This window comes from Papio anubis, chromosome 10, assembly GCF_008728515.1.
Source record: "Papio anubis isolate 15944 chromosome 10, Panubis1.0, whole genome shotgun sequence".
NCBI lineage: Eukaryota > Metazoa > Chordata > Mammalia > Primates > Cercopithecidae > Papio > Papio anubis.
The window spans coordinates 58,438,397-58,464,667 of record NC_044985.1 but is presented as its reverse complement, the minus strand read 5'-3'; the positions used below and the strand labels follow the sequence as shown (position 1 = coordinate 58,464,667).

Below are 26,271 nucleotides of genomic sequence, written 5' to 3'. Positions count from 1 at the left end.
AGAGCCTCTAGCGCTCAGCCGCCGCTTTAATAACCATTTGTTGCCACCTGCTGGCCACTGGACCAAGGCACTCCATGCTGGAAACAGGAGTTTGGCTAAGCGTTAGCCAGGCCCCAGGGAGCTGCACCCAAATGTAGACAGACTATGTTTTCTCCAAAGAAGTGACCTTGGGAGGATCCACAATTATTCCATTCATTAAGCCACACAAGAAGGTGGATTTTATAAAAGAGATATACTTCATTCATGCATTTTTTTTTTTTTTTTTTTTTTTTTTTTGAGACGGAGTCTCGCTGTGTCTCCCAGGCTGGAGTGCAGTGGCGCGATCTCGGCTCACTGCAAGCTCCGCCCCCCGGGTTCACGCCATTCTCCCGCCTCAGCCTCCCAAGTAGCTGGGACTACAGGCGCCCGCTACCACGCCCGGCTAGGTTTTTGTATTTTTAGTAGAGACGGGGTTTCACCATGTTAGCCAGGATAGTCTCGATCTCCTGACCTTGTGATCCACCCGCCTCGGCCTCCCAAAGTGCTGGGATTACAGGCTTGCGCCACCGCGCCCGGCCATTCATGCATTAATCAGTCAATTGCAAACACTTTTGGAGCTACATGCCAGGTACCCTGCATGGCACTGGGGGTGATTGATAGTCACATTTTATTTTATCCCCAAATGACATTATGATCTTCTACCCTATTCATTGGTAGTGTGATCTTCTACCCTATTCACTGAATTAAGCTTTACATCCATTCATTCCCTCATCAGTAGTTATTTACTGACTGCCTACTCTATGACAAGCTGTCAGCCAAGAGCTAAGGATACAGCGGTGAGCAGAAACAGGTGCCATCTCTGCACTCACTGGGTTGCAATCTAGTGGGAGAAACAGATGTTAATCAGATAATCACACAAATAAATGTAACATATGCACCCATGACAGGTATAATAGAAAAATGTAACTGTGAGAAGAGCAGGTCTAAGTGACTTTGGTTGATTCTAAAATGGAGATTTAGCTATTTGATGATATGCATTAAAATTATTTAACATGTTTTCATTTTCTGACCCAGCACTTCTACTCTTAGAAGCTCATCCTAAGGCAATAGTTAGGAAATTGGGCTGATTTATATGTATAAGGATGTCCGCTGCATGATTATTTATAAAAGCAAAAATTAAAAATAAAAAATGAAAACGTCCAATAAGAAATTGGTTAAACAAATTATGATACATTTAAAAAACAGAACATTCTCAGGCATTAAAAATGAAAATGGGCAGGGCACAGTGGTTTACGCCTGTAATCTCAGCACTTTGGGAGGCTGAGGTGGGCAGATCACCTGAGGTTAAGAGTTCGAGATAAGTCTGGCCAGTATGGTGAAACCTCATCTTTACTGAAAATACAAAAAATTAGCCAGGCATGGTGGCTCACGCTTGTAATCCCAGCTACTCGGGAGGGTGAGGCAGGAGAATTGCTTGAGCCTGGGAGGCAGAGGTTGCAGTGAGCTGAGATCACACTGCTGCACTCCAACCTGGGTGACAGAGCAAGACCCTGCCTCAATTTAAAAAAAAGAAAAAAGAAAAAGAAAAGAAAAGCATATATAGTAAATACCATTTGAAACTGGTTTTTTTTCGAGACAGAGTCTCACTCTGTTGCCCAGGCTGGAATGCACTGGTGCTATCACAGTTCACTGTAACTTCCAACTCCTGGCCTTAAGTGATCCTTCTTCCTCGGCCTCCCAAAGCACTGGGATTACAGGCATGAGCCACTGGGCCCAGCCCTCTCTGGAACATTTGTAATGTTGTTGATTGGATCAAAACATTATATATTTATTATTGTTGAATATTATTGTTAGCTCATTACATTCATCATGTAAATATGCTGTATGCTGTTATTTTTTCTACTCAGAAAAAGGCACAAAACAACAACAACAACAAAATTATTTTCACTCTGCTCCCACCAGCTCCCACCTAATTTCTTTGTTACCTTTTGCAGTAAAACCTCCAATTTTGCCCCCTTAAGCCGATTTCAGTCAGGTTTCACACACAGGAGGTTGCCAGTGGCCTCCATAGTGCTAAGCCCCATAGCCGTTTCTGTCCTCATCTCATGGGCTCACCCCCACCCCCACCTCCTGCACTGGCCTTCACCACGCTTCCAGAACTCTACCCTCTTGTGGACCTCCTCCTGCCTCACTGTGTCCTCCTTCTCAGTCTTCTTCGCTGCACTCTCCTCTTCTTCTCAACTTTTTTTTTTTTTTTTTTTTTGAGACGGAGTCTTTTGCTCTGTAGCCCGGGCTGGAGTGCAGTGGCCGGATCTCAGCTCACTGCAAGCTCCGCCTCCCGGGTTTGTGCCATTCTCCTGCCTCAGCCTCCCGAGTAGCTGGGACTACAGGCGCCCGCCACCTCGCCCGGCTAGTTTTTTGTATTTTTAGTAGAGACGGGGTTTCACCGTGTTAGCCAGGATGGTCTCGATCTCCTGACCTCGTGATCCGCCCGTCTCGGCCTCCCAAAGTGCTGGGATTACAGGCTTGAGCCACCGCGCCCAGCAACTTTTTTTTTTTTAAATGACACAGAGTCTCACTCTGTTGCTCAGGCTGGAGTGCAGTGGTGTGATCATGGCTCACTGAAGCCTCAACCTCTTGAGCTCAAGGGCTCCTCCCACCTCAGCCTCTCAAGTAGCTGGGACCACAGGCACACACCACAGTGCCCGACTAATTTTTTTATTATTTTTCATAGAGATGAAGTCTCACTATGTTGCCTAGGTTGGTTTCAAACTCCTGGCCTCAAGTGATCCTCCTGCCTCAGCCTCCCAAGTTACTTACCAACTGTTTTTTGTTTTTTTTTTTTTGAGATGGCGTCTCACTCTGTTGCCCAGGCTGGAGTGCAATGGTATGATCTTGGCTCACTGCAACCTCCACCTCCCGGGTTCAAGCGATTCTCCCGCCTCAGCCTCCTGAGTAGCTGGGATTACAGGTGCCCACCGCCATGCCTGGCTAACTATTGTATTTTTGTAGAGACGGGGCTTCACCATGTTGACCAGGCTGGTCTTGAACTCCTGACATCAGGTGATCTGCCCACCTCAGCCTCCCAAAGTGCTGGGATTACAGGCGTGAGCCACCACGCCCGTCCTCCAACTTTTTAATGTTAGTTTTCTTCTCTTCTCTGCCTATACTGATTGCTTTGACCTTATCCTGTTGTGGCTTTAAGCAACATCTACTCTAGATCTCCCAAACTACTGACTCAGAAATCCAACTGCCTGCTCACATTTCTAATGGGCACCTCCGACTGATCACGTCCCTGGCAGAACCCTTCAATTCCCCCCCCCCCTTTAAACCTGCTCATCCACGGTCTTCCTAAATCCACTTGTTGGCATTTAAATCCTTCCTTATGCTCAAGCCAAAACCCTGCAAATCATCTTAAACACCTGCCGTTTTCTTGCATCCTAGATCAAATCCTTCAGGAAATCCCATTAACCCTCATGTCAAAATACATTTCCCAAATCTAACGACTTCTTACCACCTTCACTGCAACCACTCTGGTCCAGTTCATCACCATCTACCTCAGGGATTACTGCAGTAGTAGCTCCTAATTTACACCCCGACAGCCTGGTATCCTCAAAGCAGCCACAGTCGACCTTTGACAGCATATGTCAGATGGTGTCACCCTTCGGCTCAAAACGCTGCAGAGGCTCCTCATCTCACAGAGAATGAAAGTCGAGGATGCATGTTGCATCCCCCTTCCCTGGGCTGCTCCCTGACCTCATCTCCTAGCAGTTTCCCCACTCTCGCCCTGCTCCAGCCTGCCAGCTTCCTGGCTATGCCCGAGCACACCAGTCCCATTCCCCTCAGGGACTGTGTTGCTGCTCACTCTGCCTGCAATGCTCCTGCCACAGATACCTGTCTGCATTTCCTTCAAATGCCACCTCCTCAGTGAAGCCCACCCTACCTGCTGTGTTTAAAATAGCCATCCTCTTCCAGCTGTCCTGGTCCCCTTTTATCCCGCTCTGCGTTTTCTTTTTCCTGTAGCATTTCTTACCTGATGACACATTAAACAATTTACTTTCTAGTTATAACAATTTACTTATATCAATTACATATATGTTATTTATATAACATATAAGAAAAAGATATATAAAGATATATATTTATATATAAATAAAAAAGATATATACATATTTTTTACCATTTATATATTATATATGCTTACATATTATTACATAATATGTAAACATATATAAACATATATACGTAAATATATAAACATATATTACATAATATATGTAAACATATATAAACATATGTGATATATAATATATAGCCATATATTATATAACATGATATATAAAATTGTTTAAAGGATATATATCTTATTTGTATATTATATAACATATAATATATAAATAAATTGTAAAATATATATATATTTTTAAATTTTCCATCTCCTCCAATTAGAATGCGTTTTTCCTGAGCACCGGGAATCTTTGTCTGCTGGGTTTATTGATGTATTCCAAACGCCTAGAACACTGCTTGGCACATAGCAAAACCCAGTGAAAAAATTTTTAGTGAATGAATGAACGGAATGCGTGGAAAATGGGTCTGAACAGACACAAACTGAAACATTAAAATAAATATTCTGGGTAGAAGGAGAGCAGGTATTTTCATTCATCTGTTCTCCAATTTCTCTATAATAAATTCAAATTACTTGAATAATAAACTTTTAAATAAAAAATAGGTTACTCCTGAGGATAATATTAATAGCAGTTTTAGTAATTTATTTTAGTCTACGGTTTCAACTGTTCACCTTTAGAAGAAATTTGGTAAGCTGGTGGCAATGAGGGGGGAAGCCTCCAATGATATCACTGTGAAGACCCCATGCCAGGCAGTGGGAGAAATTCTGTCTTGAGTTGAGGTCCCCCTGACCCTGTAGGGAGTTGACTTGAGAGGTGGCAGATTGGAGAGAAGAGACAGAGAAGGAGAGGAAGCTAATACAGGGAGGGTTATTGAGGCATGTCTGTCATGGGCAACAGGGACTCACTCCCACAGAGAGACATCATAGGGCACGCTTGGGGGTGACCCAGTCCAAGGGGTGAGGGAGAGGGGATATTTATACTCCAACATTGGTTGAGGCCTGTTTCTGTAGGCAGTAACACTTCTGCATCTCAGGCTTGTTTCATGTGTTCCCATCGCCAAAAAAAAAAGAAAAAAAAAAAATCCCTCAATTACAGGGTTGCAGGCATTGGCAGTAAGCAGAAAGCCAGAGGCACCTGGGTGGGCACAGAAAAGTTCTCAACAGATTCCTCAGTTCGACCCAGTTCTGCTGTGTGGGTGGGACTCCCGTGTCCGTTGCTGTCTGAGGTTCCTGGCTATGCCCCTGGGAGGTTCTTCCTTGCCCACTTTCCCTCACTCACTGCCACATTTGAAGGAGGGGATGGAGAGAGCACCCTTTTTGGAAGACTGTGCAGATCTTGGAGCCTGCTTTCAGGCTGTGCGTGTTTGGGAACTCAAGGACTGCTTTAAACCTTGAACAACCAAAACTTTTGTAGCCTGGGTTAGTGAATTCTTTGGCAATACAATTCCTTCAAATACTGAGTAAGCTTCTGCAATATTTGTTTCCAACATTCCCACGTGCCTATATACACACATGGGCTTCTTTCCTGGACACACCTTTCCAATCGGATGTATTTATTTGCATCCTAACCACTATACCTCTCTCCTTCAACTTAATAGCAGCCATCGTGAAGCCATCTGAAAAAAATAAGCTAGGCTATGAAGAAAGCATCCTTAAAGTGATCTTTGCTGTTGTGATGAAGCTGCCTGTTTAAACACAAATCTTAAAGGGCTTTGGTTGCTCAAAGCCTTTATTCCATGTTTTCACTTACTCTTTGAAGTTCAAAACAGAAGACTCCACATTTCTGGACTCATTCTATTTCTTTTCATTTCAGCTCTTGAACCAGCACATTTTTGCCTCAGCTCAGCTCTTCCTTGTACTGGCTTGCTGAACAAAGCCAGAAAGAGCTATCGTGCACTAACTTTGGGTTTACCAAACTCTTCTCCGGGAGCTACGGGCTCAGTAGACACGTTGTTCACCAAGTAATTGAGGACAACAGTTTATGAAATTATTTGGTACTATATAACATGGGTCTTCATCTTTTCAGCCTCCAATATCAATGTTCTTGCCTTCTGCTGCAGTGCTACATATTTTAGAATTTTTTTTTAACCTCAGGATACTAGTGCAAAGGGCTAAACCTTTTATTAATTATGGAACACTAGCTGCTATACAAATAAACCCAAGGATTTTGATGGCTCAACACAACACATGTTTTGTTTTCACTGAAATAATGCTGGGTGGTGACCAGGTGGGTAGGGGGTCCCCCTCCATGCAGTCATTCAAGGATTTAGAATATCAAAAGCAACACACACCTTCAGAACATGGTTTCTAAGGTTGCCCTCAGGACCATGTCCATTCTAGCCGGTCAGAAAGCTAGAAGGGCAGGGCTGAGTCTGAGAACATTTTTCCACTCATGCCACTGGCCAGAGGTCAGTCCCATGGCTGCATTTAGATGGAAGGGGCTGGTCAGAGGGTGGGGGTTGTATTTCTCCCACAGGGCTATTCCGTGGAAGGGAGAGAACTAAATTTGTTTTAGCAAACAGTTAACTGATCTTCCACAGTTTAAACAAAAAATATAAATAGTATGAGCTTGCAGCTCTCTCCTCTGCCCTCCGAGCCCCTTCTCTAATGATTTGTTCGAATCCACTGGAATGAGAGGATCTGTCAGGATGTTGTCGTGGGCTTGAGGTGAGAGGACCTTTGTCACCTAGTTCCATGTGGGAAGGAGGCCTGGAAGGACAGGCAGGATACTTTTAAATAACCGTCTCCTTCTGTGAACCCACCTCACGCCCTGCAAAGAAGCGCAGCTCGGGTAACAATACTTCTCAGACTGAGAAATTACTAACTGCTGGTTTTCAGGATGTTTTTCAAGCAAAAGAATTGAAAAGCGGAACCACTCTGCTCTCTGCTTCCCTGAGTGAGAGAGTGGGCAGAGGAACGGATGGAAGGAGGCAGGGACCCAGAACAAATGCTGATGCGGTGGGACACTTTTTCCCGGTAATTACTCTTTACTTGAATCACAGTGCACAGGACGTGGGCAATTTGCTCCAGCTAATGGTTCGTGTGGGATAGGTATTGCCTGATACAGAGGCAGGGGTTGGAACAGCCACTCTGGGGGCCAGTAAAGTCAGTTTTATGGAAGAAGCCGTCTTTGTTAAAAACCAAACCCAATCAGCATGGGGGCTCTCCAGCAGCGGACTTAACACCAGCTACACTCTTCTGAAATCCAGGCAGTCACAAAAGACCCCCGGCACCCTCAGCCTAACACTGAGGCAGAGGAAATGAAACTGAAGCCATGTTTGCAGAATGTGGATTTTTGTGGTTTAGGACAAACAGCTGACTATCTACTCAGACCAAATGTCCCTAATCAAATCAACCCACAGAGATGAGGTTCTGGTTTACACAAAAGGGAGGCGGTTTGCTCACCATTCAAAATAATTCCTTCCTTTCTATACGTTTTTTTTTCATTAAGATCTGACTCCTGGTGCATTTAAAATATAACGCAGTTCATACTCAGCTTGTCAAGGGTAAGCAATTGTGTAAAGCGAGGCACATTTGTAATGGTGTACAGTGCCAGTAACTCCCTAGGCTCCAGGGCTGAGGGCAGCCCAGCTGTCGCTCCCGCAAACAGGTGGTGTAAAACAATAGCTCTAGTGAGCCGACTTGCTTTCCAAACCCTCCAGCAGCCAAGCGCCCAGTCAGAGTGCCAGTGAGAAGTACAGGCCACCACTCTGCCCTGGTCCACACAAGCTCCGGTGGCCCATGGAGCCCTGGCCTCTCCTCCTGCTCTTTAGCCTTTGCTCAGGTAAGTGCTGGGGTCAGGGGATGGGGGAGGGCTCTCCTTTGAGGCTAAAGTCCTGGAGGCCCCCAATCAAAGTCTTGCTTCTTTGATGAGACCACAAAACGGCAGATCCTCCCCAACCAGAGGCTGCTCTGTCAATTTCTTCCTGATGTTAGCTTGATTGAGTTTTTGGATAAAGATTTTTAGTTTGCGTTATCTAATTAAAATAGAAACTGCCTGATCAAAGACTTCAAGGTACACACACACGTCTCTCCCTCCATCATGCCTGGCAGCCAACTCATCTCTCTGAACACTCTGCACCACTTGTAGGACCTGGACCACTTGTGGACCATGGTAGTGTCCTGGGGTTCATATTTAAACAATGACAGAGACTTAGAACAGTGCCTTATAATCACAAACAATGGAATTAACAAGTCCTTTTACTGCCCCAGGAGAATTCTAATAATAAAGAGGACTGATTGACAGCTACATGTGCTGGAGATAGAAACCAGTTAATAATCGTAACTAAACTCTCTCCACAGAGACAGAAGTATTTTGTAATTTTTTTGAATTTGTGAAATAAAAAAGAAATTCCATATGAATGCATTCCTATCTACTTTTTTTTTTTTAAAGGATGTTACTATATATAGGTTTGGGTTTGAATTGAAACTATAAAACCTTGCACGGCATTTGACCTGCATTCTACTCTGGAATGTGTCCTAACACAGCAGCTGAAACACCATCCTGAATCCCAGACTTCCGCTAGAGGGAAACAGGAGATGTTTGCTGATTGCTTCACATAAAAGTTTACTGGTGATATCATCCTAACTGAGAAACAAGGTGGCTGACATCCTGTGATTTTTCATTTCCAATATTGCTCTGAAAAACACAGGCCTTCTGGGCAACAGGCAAAAAGCTTTATTATTAATTTTTTCAAATAGCAGAGTTGAGTGAAAGAGCCTAAACTCAGATAAATTATATCCTGTGGGATTTGGACTCTGTCCAATCAAAGCTGACTTGGTGTGTGTGTGTGTGCAAAACGACACTCACTGAAAAGTTCTTAAATGATATGCTTTAATGTCAAAATCCTTAAGAGAGCTCTTAGGATTTTGGTTATTGCTAACCAAAAATGCATGATTAGCTATTAAAGAAGTATGTGATATGTATTTAGGGCAAATCTCGAGTTTGCTGGCATTGATTTCCATGGGTGTTTTACAGAAATTTAGAGCTAGATCAGGCAGTCCAACATCCTCAATTTTTTATTACAAGGAAGCTAAAGCTGACCTGCCCAAGGTCACTTAATTTATACATTTTGGAATGTGGTCAGTTGGAGACTCAGTTTATTACATTCACAGTCAGAAAACACAGCCTGAACTAGCCAAAGGTAGCAGGAGATACAGGATCAGGTTAAGATAATAATGATCTAAGATAATAATGATCTAATAAGGACTAGTAACAGTTCAAACTTTGTTTTGACCAGCCCGGGGAGCTATTTCCTACAGACAAATACAAACTGAACCAGTGTGGTACAAAAGGAACACTTTGAAATTGTGGTTGAGTTTCCCTTCTTAGGATCAGTCCTTTGTGGACAAAATTGTCATTTATATCAGGGACCCTTTTCCTGTGTTAGCTTAACACAGCGTGATCTCTGTTCTATTTATACAGCACTTTTCACTTCAACTTTTTCTTCTCTTTGCCTCTGGAATCCCAAGCACTTCATTGCCATCTTTCTTATGGCATATCACTTTCCAACTTGTTCACAGTTATTTACGTAAATGACAAATGTCAATCTCCATGAGGGTAGGAAGAAGGATTCACTTTTGAATATCTCAAAGGTCCCAGAACAATGCTTTGCTTACAGTAAACGCTCAATAAATAGTTCATGAATAAATTAATGTTACCATCATCTGACTAAAGGTTACAAATATAATCTTGCTAAAAAGGGAGATTTGACATTATTTAATATTTTCTCTGCATATTTGTTTATTTATGCCCTACCTTTTTACAAAAGTATTTACTGTGATTCACTGAATCCGTGAAGAACTAATCCAACTCTCCAGGCCATATTGGAGTTGGGAAGGGAATCATAGAGATCTGACTTTGAGTCCTGTGAGTTTTCTATCACTCTACCCTGCTTTGGGGAGGAAAAAAGAAAAGAATACCAGTGAACCAATCTAAGAAATGAAGCCCTCCTTCCTTACAAATTCCTTATGGAAGGAACAGACACCTTGTTATTGGCTAGGGTGGGAGAGGAGGAGGTGACTATCGCTGAAATGCTGATTATGCCTGCTTCTGTCATCCTCCCCTTCCTCTTAGTGGGCCATAGGGTTGCTCTGCGTAGTCCTCCTACTACATAATGTTGACCATCTGCTCTGTCCTCTGCTTTCTAATATGTTCTTCCTGTCAAACTGGAGTGAACAGTCATTTAAAAATAAGCAGCCCAAGGCAAGGCCAAAGCAACAGCTTCAAATTCAGTGGCCAAGGCGCTCAGTAATCCATTCCAGTCTGCAACCCCACCGTGGGAGGGATGAGGCCCAGGATAGAAAATGCATGGAGGACAGAAGGATTATCAAGTCCCAGGGGCTCAATGGGGTGGTTGCAAAAACTGGATCTTCAAACAACATATTCCCTTCAAGAGTCCTCAGATGCAGATGGTTTTGGGGAAATGTCATGTGAAATCTCTGCATGGTTGGGCACTGAGTGCCCTTGGAACATTTTGGGTTCAGAAAATTTGTGAAACTAGCCATGTGAGGTGGCTCTTGCCTGTAATCCCAGCACTTTGGGAGGACAAGGTGGGTGGATGGCTTGAGCTCAGGAGTTTGAGACGAGCCTGAACAACGTGGCAAAACCCCGTCTCTACAAAAAATACAAAAATTAGCTGGGTGTGGTGGTGCGAGCCCAGGTAATTTTTGTATTTTTTTATAGAGATGGGGTCCCAGCTGCTTGGTTGGGGGAGGCTGAGGTGGGAGGATTGCTTGAGCCTGGGAGGTCGAGGCGGCAGTGAGCTGTGATTGTGCTACTGCACTGCAGCCTCAGCAATAACTTGCGGAAAGGGGAGATCTGGTTACGTGAATGAAGGCAAATGTATCATGTGTCTACTTCCTCTCCCAGCTCTGAACACACAGTCCCCAATGCACGGAAGGCTTGAGTTACAAAGATCCTTCATAAGACACTTGGGATTTGGAACACATTTTCTCCTAGGAATAGTGGCACTTGCAGTTGTGAGTTTCCAGGACAGCTCACAACACACTGTTAGTATCAAGAGTTAGTGCAGGAGCTCAGCGCAGAATGACAGGATTCTAAACCGAGCTTTGCCCTTACTGGTCACATGACCTTGGACAAGTGGTCCAACCTTCCTGAATCTCAGGTGAGGATATCTGCCCGCCTGCTTCATCTGAGGCTGATGAAGATTGAAAAGAGCTGTAGACAGAAAAGGGGGCCGTGGGTTCTGAGAATATTAGATGATATTGCTCACTATCCTGAAGGAAATGTAGTAAAGATTCCTTGGAATCGCTCGTGTTCCAAGTAGGAGCCCCAAACCCAGGTCAACAAAGCACAGTTTTCACTCTACTTTAACAACTTAACTAGGACGTGTACCTGCCAGCAGTGGTATTTTTAAAAATTGTGGTCAAATACCCATTTCATAAAATTTACCATTTTAACTACTTTAAAGTATACAATTCAGTGGCATTAAGTACATTCACATGTTATATGACCATCACCACTATCTATTTCCAGAACGTTTTCATCACCCCAAAGGGAAACATCATGCATATTAAGGAGTCTCACCCCATCCCTCTCTCCCCCTAGTCCCTGGTAACTCCTGCTCTGCTTTCTCTCTGTATGGATTTACCTATTCTGGATACTTCATATAGATGAAATCATACAATATTTGCCCCATTATGTCTGGCTTCTTTCACTTAGCAAAATGTTTCCAAGCTCCATCCATGTTGTAGCATGTGTCAGTACATCATTCCTTTATTCCTTTTACTTGTCTGAATAATAGTTCATATGTATACCATAATTTGTCCATCCATTTACCTGTTGATGGACACTTGAGTTGTTTTCACCCTTTGGCTATGGTAAATAATGCTGCTCTTCTTTTGGGTGTGGACCCAGGAGTGGAATTGCTGGATCGTATGGTAACTGTGTTTAACTTGTTGAGGAACTGCCATTTTACAATCCCACCAGCAACACATGAGGTTCCAGTTTCTCTGCAACCTTCCCAACCCTTGTTATTTTCCACTTGTTAATTATGGCCACTCTAGAGGGTTTGAACCAGCATCAATTTTGGCTGTTCATGGCATCATGAGATCTGACGCAGCCAGTACAAGATTTCATTACACTGCTCTGAAACACTGAGATTGGCTTTTTTGTGGGCTTTTTTTTCGTTTGTGTGTGTGTGTGCCTGTGTGTGTGTGTGTGTGTGTGTGTGTGTGTGTGTACCTGGCAAACTTGATTCAGCCAGGCTGTATTAAGGAATGTCACCTGTCCAAAGTACAAGTGTTGTGATTATCCGGCATACTCCACTGTCACCGGGTAAGGGACTGCACCAGTAACTGTAATTGGAAAACAACTTACGGCAATAACGGCTGCATTTGGGAGCCTTTCAACAAGGAGGGCTGTGTGCCTTCCATTAGAAGGAACTGAGGCTCATGCCTCAGTTCCTCATGTTCATGTGTTTGGAGGGTGGGGAGCAGAATCTGACAGTGTGGGTGTCATCTGCTGTCTCAGCTGGCCTCGTCCTGGGCTCCGAACATGAGACCCGTCTGGTGGCAAAGCTATTTAAAGACTACAGCAGCGTGGTGCGGCCAGTGGAAGACCACCACCAGGTCGTGGAGGTCACCGTGGGCCTGCAGCTGATACAGCTCATCAATGTGGTGAGACAAGAGCACTGGGGGCTGCCCACACACCCGGACCTCTCACCCCTGGGTTTCCTCCCCTGGGTCCCCTCTCTCCCCCCAAAAAATGATGCCTTCTTTTTTTTTCCAGGATGAAGTAAATCAGATCGTGACAACCAATGTGCGTCTGAAACAGGTAACTTAGCCAGATAATCGCATATATGTCACTTTTATTCACCTGAAATTAAACCTGGGCCCAGAGGAAATCAATCTGGGTAACAGGGATATATACCAAAATGTTGAAAGTAGATATTTTGAGATGGTGAAAGCATGGATCCTGTTTGGTTTCAGTTTTGCTTTTTTTTTTTTTTTTTTCTTTTTTTTAACTTTAGGGCTTTTTCTGTGTGTATTAGTTTGCTAGGGCTGCCATAACTGGGTGGCTTAAACAACAGAAATTTATCATCTCACAGTTCTGGAAGATAGAAGTCCAAAGTCTAGGTATTGGTAGGGTTGGTCCCTTCTGAGGGCTGTGAGGAAGAATCTGTCCTAGGCCTCTCTCCTCAGCTTGTAGATGACTGTCTTCATGTTCAGATGGCGTTCTTCTTGTGTATGTAATACATATACGTATGATATATATGTATATTTAAATACATGTATATATCTTTAAATTCCCCCTTTCTATGAAGACATCAGTCATATTGAATGAGAGTCTATTTTAATGACTTCATTTTAACATAATTACCTCTCTAAAGAACCTATCTCCAAATTAGGTCACATTCTGAAATACTGGGAGTTAGGGCTTCAGCGTGAATTTTAGGGGGACACAACTGAACCCATAGCATTGTGCTTTCCAGTTTTGCTGCAATGGGCACATAGAGGTGGAGTACCCCTTTCCCAAAATGCTTGAGACCAGAAGTGTTTCAGATTTTGGATTTTTTTTTATTTTGAAATATTTGCATATACTCACCAGTTAAACCCCAAATCTGAAAATCTGAAATTCAAAATTCTGCAATGAACATTTCCTTGAGTGTCACGTTGGTGCTCAAAAAGTTTTGGATTTTGGAACATTTCAGATTGCAGATTTGGGATCCTCAACCTGTATTACTTTTCTTTTGAGACAGAGTCTCACTCTGTCGCCCAGGCCGGAGTGTAATGGCACGATCTCGGTTCATCGCAACCTCCGCCTCCCAGGTTCAAGCAATTCTCCTGCCTTAGCCTCCCAAGTAGATGGGATTACAGGTGTCCACCATCACGTCTGGCCAATTTTTGTATTTTTAGTAGAGATGAGGTTTCACCATGTTGGCCAGGCTGGTCTCGAACTCCTGACCTCAGGTGATCCACCCGCCTCAGCCTCCCAAAGTGCTGGGATTACAGGCATGAGCCACTGCGCCCAGCCATTACTTTTATAATGTAGAAAAATATATGGTACTTTTAAAAAATGATGCTGCCTGCTTGAGGAAAATGTTCACACTAGGATCTTTCTCCTTTCCTGGGGGTGGACAGGGTGACATGGTAGATCTGCCACCTCCCAGCTGCGTGACTTGGGGGGTTCCTTTGTTTTCTCGTCTGTAGAATGAGGTCAGTAATCACCCTCCCTCATGGGATTGTTGTGAGGACTAAATGAGTTAATATAGGTAAGGTGGTTGAAACAGTGTGAGCACATCATCAGTGCTGTTTGCTGTTCTTATTTACTGAAGTGAAAGCTGAATTCTGAATCCAACTTTTCTTATGGAAGCACAATTTCTGTCAATACTGAATTCCCATGCACATCAGGGCTCTTGATAATCTTAGATTTTAAAAATAAATCTAATAATCTCTTGTTTTTGACTTTTTAATTAGCTGTATGTCTTTGTTTCTAGCAATGGGTGGATTACAACCTAAAATGGAATCCAGATGACTATGGCGGTGTGAAAAAAATTCACATTCCTTCAGAAAAGATCTGGCGCCCAGACTTTGTTCTCTATAACAAGTGAGCAAACTGCATGGGCGGTGGAGGGCACTCCTGGGGCAGGTGGAGTAAAGTGCCCTAATGGAAGGGCTGCGCGCTCGGAATGCTTCTCACCACTGCTAATATTAAATCACCCAGGATGGTGGCTTACACCTATAAACTCAGCACTTTGGGAGGCCAAGGTGGGAGGATTGCTTGAGGCCAGGAGTTTGAGATCAGCCTGGGCAACGTAGCAAGACAAAGTCTCTAGAAAATTAAAAAAATAAATCACTCTAAACCAAGAGCCAAGTTGATGGGCTAGGGATGCCATACAGTGTCTCATGACTTAAAGAGAAAGGATTACTGCAGCCAAATTGAATCCAGGCTGAGTGTGGGGGACATTTGATCCCTGAGAGCCCCTGAAGCACGTGTGGCAACTTTCCAAGGCACCCAAATGCCCTATCGCTGAGTTCCTTGGAATCCAGTGTCCTCCCTACCAAATATTTCTGAGCCTACTGGGGTTGTTACTCATCACATCCTGAACGCCTTCCTGACACCCACTGCTGCTGTTGGCCTGGGATGCCTTCACTGCCCGTCCACTGGGCCCCACGACAGACTGCATGTTGTGAAATTATAATATTATTCAAGACGTGCTAGTCTAATGACACATTCATTAGCATACGCCCTTCATTTGTCAGGAAATGCTCATTTTCAAAAAGCATCCTTCCCCGGCAGAAGCATGCGACACCAGCCCGGAGGATTTATGGTCTGACATTATACAACATGTGTTGGGGGTCTACAAGCTGTGTGTCCTAGCAGACTCAGGGAAGGTGACAGGGCTAGTGGATGAAAACCATACCCTTTAAGGCAGGCCCTTTCAAGCTTCGATTTTCTGCCACATGTTGTCCAATTATACCTGGAGTTCAAGTTTGAGCCAAATTTTTTGATCATTTGTGTAACCTTTTTGGACAAATGGGCTGATAAAGTATCTTTCAGTTTCTCTTCCAGTAGGAATCTGAGAAGAGCAATTAAAATCCTTTGGTTCTTTTGCCAAACTCACTCAGGGACACCCTGGTGAGGAGAGAACTCTGTTTTACTTGCTTACTGGGAGAGACTAAGACAATCCTATGACTCTGCCCTTCGGGCTGCTTTGGGTGGGTCCAGTGCCACACAGTTTTCCAGGTACAGAGCCCACTTCAGTCCCAAGGAAAAACCAACGGGAAGAAAACCTCTTGATTTATGACATGAGGGACCAACATATGCCATTATGTCCCTGAAATCCCACTGAGACAGACCCCATCCCGCCCATTCAACACCTATTCTAACACCCTGCCCTCTGCTAAATCCCTTGAACACAGACTGTTGTTTATGGAAAGAGTAAGTTGTCCACTGAATAAGGCCAGCAGAAGTGGCTTATTTTGTTTTTTTAGAACCTCCCATGGTGTCTGTATTTTTAAAAATAATAAATCATTGCCAACAGTTGAAAACCAAGAAATATCACATTAAAATCTGTTTTTTAGCCTCTCTAGAAAAATCCAACATTGAAACTTCCAGAATTTTTTTTGAGACAAGGTCTCTCCTCGGTTCCTCAGGCTGGAGTGTTGTGGTGTGATCATAGCTCATTGTAACCTTAAACTCTGAGGGGCTGAGGCAGGAGAATGGCGGGAACCCAGGAGGCAGAGCTTGCAGTGAGCCGAGATCATGCCACTGCACTCCAGCCTGGGTGACAGAGCGAGACTCTGTCTCAAACAAACAAAAAAAAAATCTAGGTTTCCAGCTTCTGAGGAAGAATCCAAATCTGGCAAAACTGGGCCTTCATTCCCACATGAACACAACAGGGAACACTGCAAGGTGGCACCTTCCTGACAGGAGAGAGGCGCAGTCTGTTCAGCAGTGTCACCCTGCACTCATTCCTCACCTGTCTGGCCCTGGAGGTATCTGAGTTTGTGACTCCACTCCAGAGAGTTCTAAATCGTTCTTTAAAAAGCAGTAGGCCAGTCAGGCACGGTGGCTCACTCCTGTAATCCTAGCACTTTCAGAGGCCAAGGCAGGCGGATCACTTGAGGTCAGGTATTCAGGGCCAGCCTGGTCAACATGGTGAAACCCAGTCTCTATTAAAAATACAAAAAATTAGCCAGGTGTGGTGGCGGGCGCCTATAATCTCAGCTACCTGGGAGGCTGAGGCAGGAGAATTGCTTGAACCCGGGAGGTGGAGGTTGCCGTGAGCCAAGATTGCACCATTGCACTCCAGCCTGGGCAACAAAGCGAGATTCTGTCTCAACAACAACAACAACAACAACAACAACAACAAAGGTAGTAGAAGGCCCCTTCCCTAACCTGCTTGTCACAGTAACGAGCCCCTGGAGGTGCTTTTATGTAAAATTCCTGTTTTTTTCCCCCAACACAGTACCTCAAGGAGGCAATAGATGAAGATTAACATTACAAATACTCCTGAGGGCTGGAAAAATAATCTGGGATGCAGTGGACCCACTTTACCTGTTATTTCTTTAAAACTGTGGGTTCCTACATTCTTTCCCAGATACTCAGATTCAGGGTTTACTTAGAGGGTGTGCAGGACTCGGTATTTTTAACAAGCACCCCAGTGATTCTTATTATCAAGTTTGGGAAACATTGCAATAGATAAGAAGTGACACTGCCCAAAAGAGCGCTTCTATAATTAGCACCTGAATAATTAACAGCTGTCTCCTGTTAACATTCCCAAGCGGAATGGAATGCTCATCTGTCACTTGGAGCCATTTTCCTCTTTTATCCCAATTGTAGTGCAGATGGTGACTTTGCTATTGTCAAGTTCACCAAAGTGCTCCTGGACCACACTGGCCACATCACATGGACACCTCCAGCCATCTTTAAAAGCTACTGTGAGATCATCGTCACCCACTTCCCCTTTGATGAACAGAACTGCAGCATGAAGCTGGGTACCTGGACCTATGACGGCTCTGTCGTGGTCATCAACCCGGTAGGTGGTGGCCACATATGATAAGGGTGGTTTCAGGAAAAGTGTGATTCGGGTCTCCAACTTTTCCTTGGAAAATCATAGGCTCTCAGTACCAGTTAGAACTCAGGAATCATCCAGGTTGATGGTTCGAGTTGTTTGGCAAGGGAGAACAAAATGGGAGCTTAAATTAATTTGTTACGCCCAGGCTCAGTCTCAAAAATTTTGATGTAATGGGCCTGGGCGGCGGTAGGGCATCAATATGTATTAAAGCTCCCAGGTGACTTGAATGTGTAGCCAAAATGGAGAATGCTACTAGTCCAAACCCCCTTATGTTATAGGAAAGGAATCTAAGACCCCAAAGAAGTAGTGCCCCAGAGTCCCTCCTGGGTGTGTGACCCACAGAGCTGGAATCTGTGGCCTTGTCACTGCTGATTACAAAACGCTGCCCCTCATCAGGGTGACCTGCCTGGGATTTCGAAACCTCATTTCCTTTCTCAGGAAAGCGACCAGCCAGACCTGAGCAACTTCATGGAGAGCGGAGAGTGGGTGATCAAGGAGTCCCGAGGCTGGAAGCACTGGGTGTTCTATTCCTGCTGCCCCAACACCCCCTACCTGGACATCACCTACCACTTCGTCATGCAGCGCCTGCCCCTCTACTTCATCGTCAATGTCATCATCCCCTGCCTGCTCTTCTCCTTCTTAACTGGCCTGGTATTCTACCTGCCCACAGACTCAGGTGGGTGCGGTTGCCATGACGGCTGCTGCTGACGCTGATGGGTCTCGTGCTGCTATTTTGGGGAAAGCCAGAAATAATCATGTGCTAACAAACAGGCAGATCGACCCGAACCATCATCATTAGGAGGGTGCATTTGCTGAGTGGGCGTGTGCAGTGGTGAGAGTCACTGTGAGTGGAGTTCACAGCTGGGGCAGACATCCAGAGTGGCAGGGAGTTGAACATGACCCTCAAGATGCACGTTGTAGCTCAGGCTGGTTAAAGTACATTAGCCACCAATACCTATTTGCTGAATACCAACTGTGTGCCCAGAAATGTGCTGGGTAAGGCGTGTGATCCCAGACACTTCTCATGCCACTTCCACGATGAAGTCACTTTCTATATACTGACTAATCCTGGTCTTGCTCCTTTACCCGCTGCTCACCACTTGAAAATAGATTCTGCATATAGAGATATGCAGAATCTATTTCCAAATGGCGGCATCTTCACACACAAGACCTTACTTCCCAAGTGGCTATTCTTTCTCACATATCAGCCTAGACAACTTACTCACCTCCTACTGAGTAATCATATCTGTGACATAATTTTATCAAACAACAACCATCTACCAGAAAGGACGAAAGGGTACCCATCTGCCTGCCCGCAAGTCACTATTCATAAACCATTTACGGCAGACAAGTTTGGAAAAAAGAAAGATGCTACAGACAGACCTCAGGCTTATGACAGGTAGCAATTTTTATCAAAATGACTTAAAAACACACCCACAAAACTTTAAATCCAACTCGCCAACTAGGAAAAAAGATTATTCATTTACTCAATGAATATTTGCTGAACAAATATTATGTGGCAGATAGACCGTAGAGAATAAGACAGAAAGTGCCTCACTCCACAGAGTGCATGGTCCAGTGACTGCATTCGGGGTTTTGTTTTTGTTTTTATTTTGAGACTGGGTCTCACTCTGTTGCCCAGGCTGGAGTACAGTGGCGTGATCACGGCTCACTGCAGCCTCAACCTCCTAAGCTCAAGTGATCCTTTCACCTCAGCCTCCTGAGTTGCTGGGACTACAGGCATGTGCCACCACACTTGGCTCATTTTTGTATTTTTTGTAGAAACGGCATTGCACCATGTTGCCAAGGCCAGTCTCAAACTCCTGGGCTTAAATGATCCGCCCACCTCGGCCTCCCAAAGTGCTGGGATTACGGGTGTGAGCCACTGTGCCTGCCCTGCACTCGTTTTTAAATAAATTATCACAAACACAATTTTTTCAACCTTCTAATCAAATGCAACTTTTTACATTAAAAAAAAAAATAAATAGAGATGGAGTCTTGCTATGTTGCCCAGGCTAGTCTCAAACTCCTGGCCTCAAGTGATCCCCACTGCCTTGACCTCCCCGAGGTGTTAGGATTACAAGCATGAGCTACTGCACCAGGCCCTCAAATGAAACTTTTAAAAATAAAAACACTGTCGGGGCATTATAGGAACTAACAAGAGTCTCTATAAACCTTAAATGATTTGCACTTGAAAAGCACTTAGGGGCCAGATGCAGTGGCTCACGCCTGTAATCCCAGCACTTTGGGAGGCCGAGGCGGATGGATCACTTGAGGTCAGGAGTTTGAGACCAGCCTGGCCAACATGGTGAAACCCCATCTCTATTAAAAATACAAAAAATTAGCCAGGTGTAGTAGCACATGCCTGTAATCCCAGTTACTTGGGAGGCTGTGGCAGGAGAATCGCTTGAACCCTGGAGGCGGAGGTTGCAGTGAGCCGAGATGGCACCACTGAACTCCAGCCTGGGCAACAGAGTGAGACTCCGTCACAGAAAGAAAGAAAGAAAGAAAGGAAGAAAAGGAAAGGAAAGGAAAGGAAAGGAAGGAAAGGAAGGAGGAAAGAAAGAAAGAAGGAAGAAAAGCACTTAGGACAAAGATTATGCTTGATGATAAATATTGGCTATTATTATTATAATTATTATTAATCAAGAAATTTTATATAAGCGGACAAATATTTTGTATTTGTAGTTGTCTTCTTTTTCACTTGGAAAGGTTTTCCTACCCACCAGGTAGAATTGACAATATCTTGTTAGCATCCGCGCTGTATCCTATACATACATACATATTCTATACATATTCTAGAATCTGGAAGCAGCCAGTAGGGGAAAGCTTCATCATTGAAAGCAGGGTAACACAAGGGTTTCCAGCAGCACCAACAGCAAGGCCAGCCCAGGGAAAGTCCCTCCCAGAGCTTCTCTGCTGCATCTAGTAAAAGATTTTTCATTTACTCAATGAATATTTGTTCAACAAATATTCATTTGTGAGGTCAAGCCTCACAAAAATACCTCAGTGCCATTCAGCCCCTGACCTTCCTGCTGCCAAGTTGGCCCAGCCAAAACCCTCCTGAGATCAAAGGGTCTGCAGAAAAGAGGTGGGGGCTGCGGAAATCCCTGCTCCATTAGTATGCAAAACAAAACAAACAAAACAAGAAATAAGTGAGAAGACAAACTTCCTCTTACATGAAAATGAGACAGTGAGTGGTGTGAAACCACCGTATCAGAAGATCACTCAGGATGCCAAGGAGAACTCCTTAGCCTTTCAGATTTTGTCCTTTTCTTGGGTTTTGGTCTTACAGCTTGCTCCCTTAATAACAGAAAGAAACGTGTACTTGCAGGCTGCCCATTCATCTGCTGGGTAATAAGTAGGCCAGGGGTGATTCAGTTTTATGAGGTTTAATGCATCCTGCTGCAGATGGGAAATGCCACACCGAGTCCAGCTTGTCCACCCTAGTGGACTCCTATCAGTTTCCTGGGTTCCACCAAGGATCAGAAATCTGGAGCATGAGATGAAATATTGTTCCGTTTTCTGCTTGGCAGCCTCTAATGGAAATGCTTGCCACTGGCTGCTGTCAGAAAAGTTAAGGTATGGAGGTTACACAGGAAATTCTGCAGGAAAAAATGCTTTGAGATTTCCCAGAATAATGCTTTGAGAACATGTCGGTCACATTCCTCTTACCCTTGGGTTTCAGTGAATGAGTTTGCTTGGGCTGCCACACAAAACACCACAGACTGGGAGGCTTAGATAACAGAAATGTAATTTCTCACAGTTCTGGAGACTAGAATTCCAAGATCAAGGTGCCAGCAGAGTTGGTTTCTTGTGAGGCCTCTCTCCTTAGTTTGTAATGGCCATCTTCTTCCTGTGTCCCATGGCCTTCCGTCCACGCATCTGTGTCCTAATTCCTCTCCTAATAAGGACACCGGTCATACTTGATTCCTCACTATCCCATATCACCTCATTTTCATTTAATTACCTCCTTAAAGTCCCTGTCTTCAAATAGAGTCAAGTTCTGAGGTCCCAGGACTCAGGACTTCCACATAGAAATGGTGGGGTGGGAGGAACACTGCAGCCCAACCCAGATAGGTGGTTGTGGGATTTTTTTTTTTTTTTTGTCTTTCCAGGGGAGAAGATGACTCTGAGCATCTCTGTCTTACTGTCTTTGACTGTGTTCCTTCTGGTCATCGTGGAGCTGATCCCCTCCACGTCCAGTGCTGTACCCTTGATTGGAAAATACATGCTGTTCACCATGGTGTTCGTCATTGCCTCCATCATCATCACCGTCATCGTCATCAACACACACCACCGCTCACCCAGCACCCATGTCATGCCCGACTGGGTGCGGAAGGTGAGTGGGGAGGCCCTTGCAGACTCCACGCGGGGGCACATCTACAGGCCTCCCCTTCGAGGAACCAATGGGTTTCTAGCTAATACTTGGGGCTATTTAGGAACTGAGTTCTTTTTTTTTTGTTTTTTGAGACGGAGTCTCGCTCTGTCGCCCAGGCTGGAGTGCAGTGGCACGATCTCGACTCACTGCAAGCTCCGCCTCCTGGGTTCACGCCATTCTCCTGCCTCAGCCTCCTGAGTAGCTGGGACTATAGGCGTTCACCACTAGGCCCAGCTAATTTTTGTATTTTTAGTAGAGACGGGGTTTCACTGTGTTGGCCAGGATGGTCTTGATCTCCTGACCTTGTGATCCGCCCACCTCGGCCTCCCAAGGTGCTGGGATTACAGGCGTGAGCCACCGCGCCCGGCTGGAACTGAGTTCTTTCTGGGCTTTAGAATTTTTGGAAGGAACTTTCTTTGGCCTCTTTTTAGGAATAAATAACTCCTGTAGCCTTCCCAGAGAGAAAAGAAAAACAGAATTAACAAAGCTCATTTCAAATTCAAGTTTAAAGAATCTCTTTAATTAGAGAAGATCAACAAACGGCTCTTTTTATTGAAATGCCGTGAAATTCTCGAGATTTCTTTTGTATGTTTTCCAATTTGTGAACAGACTGGCTGGCTTTTTGCTGGTGAAATCATCTGTTGAGAATAGAATGAGGGCTAGAGATGGGGGGGTTCCTGATAAGAGAGGGTCAAAAGGTGACTTTTAGTGACGGACTTGCTCTCAAATATTTACGTTACTGAATTTAAAAATTTAACATTTCAAATATGTCTTTCTTTGACAAAACTTAACAGAGACACTGAAGTCCAGGATCTTTTGTGCAGAATGTAAAATATTTGTCAGGAATTGACAAAAGAAGCTACTGCTCACAATGTACTCTTTTAAGAGGAGAGTTAAGAGTCCCTGTTTCTGTAAAGGCTGTTAGACGGCTCCTGGCAATACCTGTACTGCAGTTTCTTCAGGAACAGGAAACAGAAGAAAACAGTCTAGCTGTTTTGTGGGATATATTTGAAGTGGAGGCGCCCCTTCTTTAACCATTTGATCCGGGTGACACATTGCCAAGGCAGTTTCCATACCTGTAAGGGATCCTGAAGCTTTTAAGCTCATTGGTGGCCCCAGGTCGATGACTGCACATGGGCTCCCTCCGGTGGCGAACTTCTCACATTACAGAATCGTCGCTGTTAACCATAGCCATTTCACAGAAAGGATACAGAGGGATCTCTGAAAAAATCTAGTATAGTTCTTTTGTTTTAAGAACAAGAAGACTGAAGCCCAGAAAAACTGAATGACCTGCCCCAAATCACACTGATAGTTCAAAGACAGAGTTTTATGCTTTCCTTGTGGACAATAATTCTCATGCATGGATTTCTTTTCTGTATTAGGTTTTTATCGACACTATCCCAAATATCATGTTTTTCTCCACAATGAAAAGACCATCTAGAGAAAAGCAAGACAAAAAGATTTTTACAGAAGACATCGATATCTCCGACATTTCTGGAAAGCCAGGGCCTCCACCCATGGGCTTCCACTCTCCCCTGATCAAACACCCTGAGGTGAAAAGTGCCATCGAGGGCATCAAGTACATCGCAGAGACCATGAAGTCAGACCAGGAGTCTAACAATGTAAGCTTTGTGGCTTGAAATCCACGCCTCTGGGTTTAAATGGTCAAATGCATAAGCACAGATGGTGAGTTGACTTGACAAGTAGGTGGCATACAACAGGCAGCTACTGACCTGAGATGAACCCTGGTGACCACCTCTAGACCACCTTAGTAAGTTATCACTTTGTAAATAATCTATTCAAAAAATAAAGATAATGTCAGCCAAGGGATGGCAGGACTTAGAGATCTACAAATTAAAGGGCCCTTAGATGATGCAAAGCACAAACGTTGTGAGTCCAGAAACCACCTTAGGGAGACTCTGTCTAACATTTTCCTCTCTCCCAGGCAGCGGAGGAGTGGAAGTACGTTGCAATGGTGATGGACCACATTCTCCTCGGAGTCTTCATGCTTGTCTGCATCATCGGAACCCTAGCCGTGTTTGCAGGTCGACTCATTGAATTAAATCAGCAAGGATGAGCAGAAAGTGAGCTGAGCCTAGCTCTGCCCCAGAACCTACCAGAGCAAAGAAGGGCAGGAGAGGAAGATTTGTCTGCTTGCTACACTTGCACTTATCAAACGTGTAATCTTCTGTACTTATTATTGATAAGATTTACCTTTATGTAAGTTTATAGCCTTGAAGTGTTTTCACATTGCTTCTCCCTTTAGTTCTGCTGTCTCCCTGAAGAGTGAACCCTCTTTAGTAAATGAAACTAATCACTAAAAAAGTGTTCATTTCCAGTGTCTGGAAGTTTTTCCCAGGATAACTGAGGTTTTCTGTTGCATTGTCATTGCTGTTATATTTATGTGTTTACTTATTTTGTCTAACCACGAGACCACTAGGGAGTTGCTGATGTTCTTTTTAAAATGTAGTGTATCCTTTGCTTAACAGTCAGTTTTGTACCTACTAATAAAACTCCATCTACCAGTCCTAAAGAGATAAGGCATTTGATTCAGAGAGAGAGGAAGCAGTAGAAATGACATAAACTAAAATGCAAACTGCATCAAAAATCCATGGGTTTTTTTGTTTGTTTGATTGTTTTTTGAGACAGGGTCTTACTCGTATCACCCAGGCTAGAGTGCAGTGGCCCCATCTCATCTCACTGCAGCCTCCATTGCCAGACTCAGGTGATTCTACAGGTGCACATCACCACACCCAACTAACTTTGGTATTTTTTGCAGAGACAGGGTTTTGTCATGTTGCCTAGGCTGGTCTCAAACTCCTGGGATCAAGTGATCCGCCCACCTTGGCCTCCCAAAGTGCTGGGATTATAGGTGTGAGCCACTGCCCTTGATAAAAATTCCATATTTTAAAGCAGATTTCTAGACCTGAGAAGTCAGAGAAGGTTTACCCGTCTCATATGGCACCTGGGCTTGATCAGGGTCTGAAGGGAAACAAGTCCTAACAGTAGGGCCTGGGCACTGTGGAAATCGTCTTGCCTGTATGGGTTGACTTCATCCTCATACCCTTCATAAAATCTTAGAATGTCCCTATTTTACAAATGAGAAAACTAAATTTCAGGGAAATTCTGTAATGTCCCTATTTTACAAATGAGAAAATTGAATTTCAGGGAGGTAAAGTTCTCTGCTCAAACTAGAAGAACTAAGATTTGAATCCAGACTTTGAGATTCCAAAGCAGCTCCAGGCTGGGTCAGTTCATCTGTTCACTGGCTCTCCCAGCCACCCCTGGCTCCATCTAGGCCATCCTGTAACTCTGCTCAGTGTTTTCAAGAATTTCAGTCTCAGCAAAAATCCATCCTTCTGTCTTCCCAATTAAAATTCCTGCCTTCCCCCTGCTACCAGCCCTTATTCCAATCATGTTCGAGGTTCAAGTCCTATAAATGAAACCAGAAATGTATTACACATCACCATTTCTAAAATTCTGAAGAAGTAAGTAGAAGAGAAAATGATTTCTTTTCACATTGAAAACTTTAATCCACAATATAGTTTACCCAAGAACTAGAAACTGTGCAGCTACAGGCCAGGCTTAGTTGACGGCCTCCAAATCACCATAATCCAACTGTATTTGTCAAGGTTCTCCAGAAACACAAAACCAATAAGATATGTGTGTGTATCACAGTTTCTAGTAGTAGAGTAAACTATATTATGGGTTAAAGTTTACAAGATGAAAATAAATAATACATATGAGACATTATAAATATATCTATGAGGCTGAAAAGTCCCACAACAGGTTGTCTGCAAGTTGGGATTCCAGTAGCATGACTCAGTCCAAATCTGAAGGCTTCGGAACCAGGAAAGCCCATGGGATAATCCTCAGTCCAAGGCTGAAGACCTAAGAACCCAGAGGGAACATCAGTCTAAGTCCTGGAGTCCAAGAGTCAGAGAGCCTGGAGTTCTGATGTCCAAGGGCAGGAGGAGGAGGGTGTCCCAGCTCCAAGAAGAGAGACACAAGTTTGCCTTTCCCCTGCCTTTTTGTGTTCTATCTGGGCCCCCAGCCAACTGGATGGTGCCCACCCACATTGAGGACAGATCTTCCCCACTCAGTCTGACTGACACATCAGACTCCTGTGGAAACAAATACACCCAGAGATGATGTTTTACCAGTTCTCTAGCTATGCTTTAATCCTGTCAAGTCAACACCTAAAATTAACCATCACAAACCCACCCCTTGTCAACTTGGCA

The 26,271-nt window shown here is 44.2% G+C and overlaps 1 protein-coding gene across 1 annotated transcript; it reads left to right on the top strand.

Moving 5' to 3' along the window:
• Nucleotides 1-4,390: 4,390 nt before the first annotated feature.
• Nucleotides 4,391-24,640, top strand: CHRNA1 (cholinergic receptor nicotinic alpha 1 subunit). Its single transcript, XM_021923727.2, has 9 exons — nt 4,391-7,889; nt 12,600-12,745; nt 12,858-12,902; nt 14,566-14,675; nt 17,415-17,610; nt 18,088-18,325; nt 21,768-21,991; nt 23,413-23,652; nt 23,976-24,640. The coding sequence occupies exons 1-9, from the start codon at nt 7,847-7,849 to the stop codon at nt 24,105-24,107; spliced, it is 1,374 nt and encodes a 457-aa protein (XP_021779419.1). The 5' UTR covers nt 4,391-7,846; the 3' UTR covers nt 24,108-24,640.
• The last annotated feature ends 1,631 nt before the right edge of the window (nt 24,641-26,271 follow it).

What these genes read in the sequence shown, in the direction of transcription:
- CHRNA1 (XM_021923727.2), top strand. Translation starts at nt 7,847, where the DNA reads ATGGAGCCCTGGCCTCTCCTCCTGCTCTTTAGCCTTTGCTCAG. An exon ending in CTACCTGCCCACAGACTCAG is followed by an intron (nt 18,326 to 21,767) that starts GTGGGTGCGGTT and finishes TTGTCTTTCCAG; the next exon opens with GGGAGAAGATGACTCTGAGC. An exon ending in TGCCCGACTGGGTGCGGAAG is followed by an intron (nt 21,992 to 23,412) that starts GTGAGTGGGGAG and finishes TTTCTGTATTAG; the next exon opens with GTTTTTATCGACACTATCCC.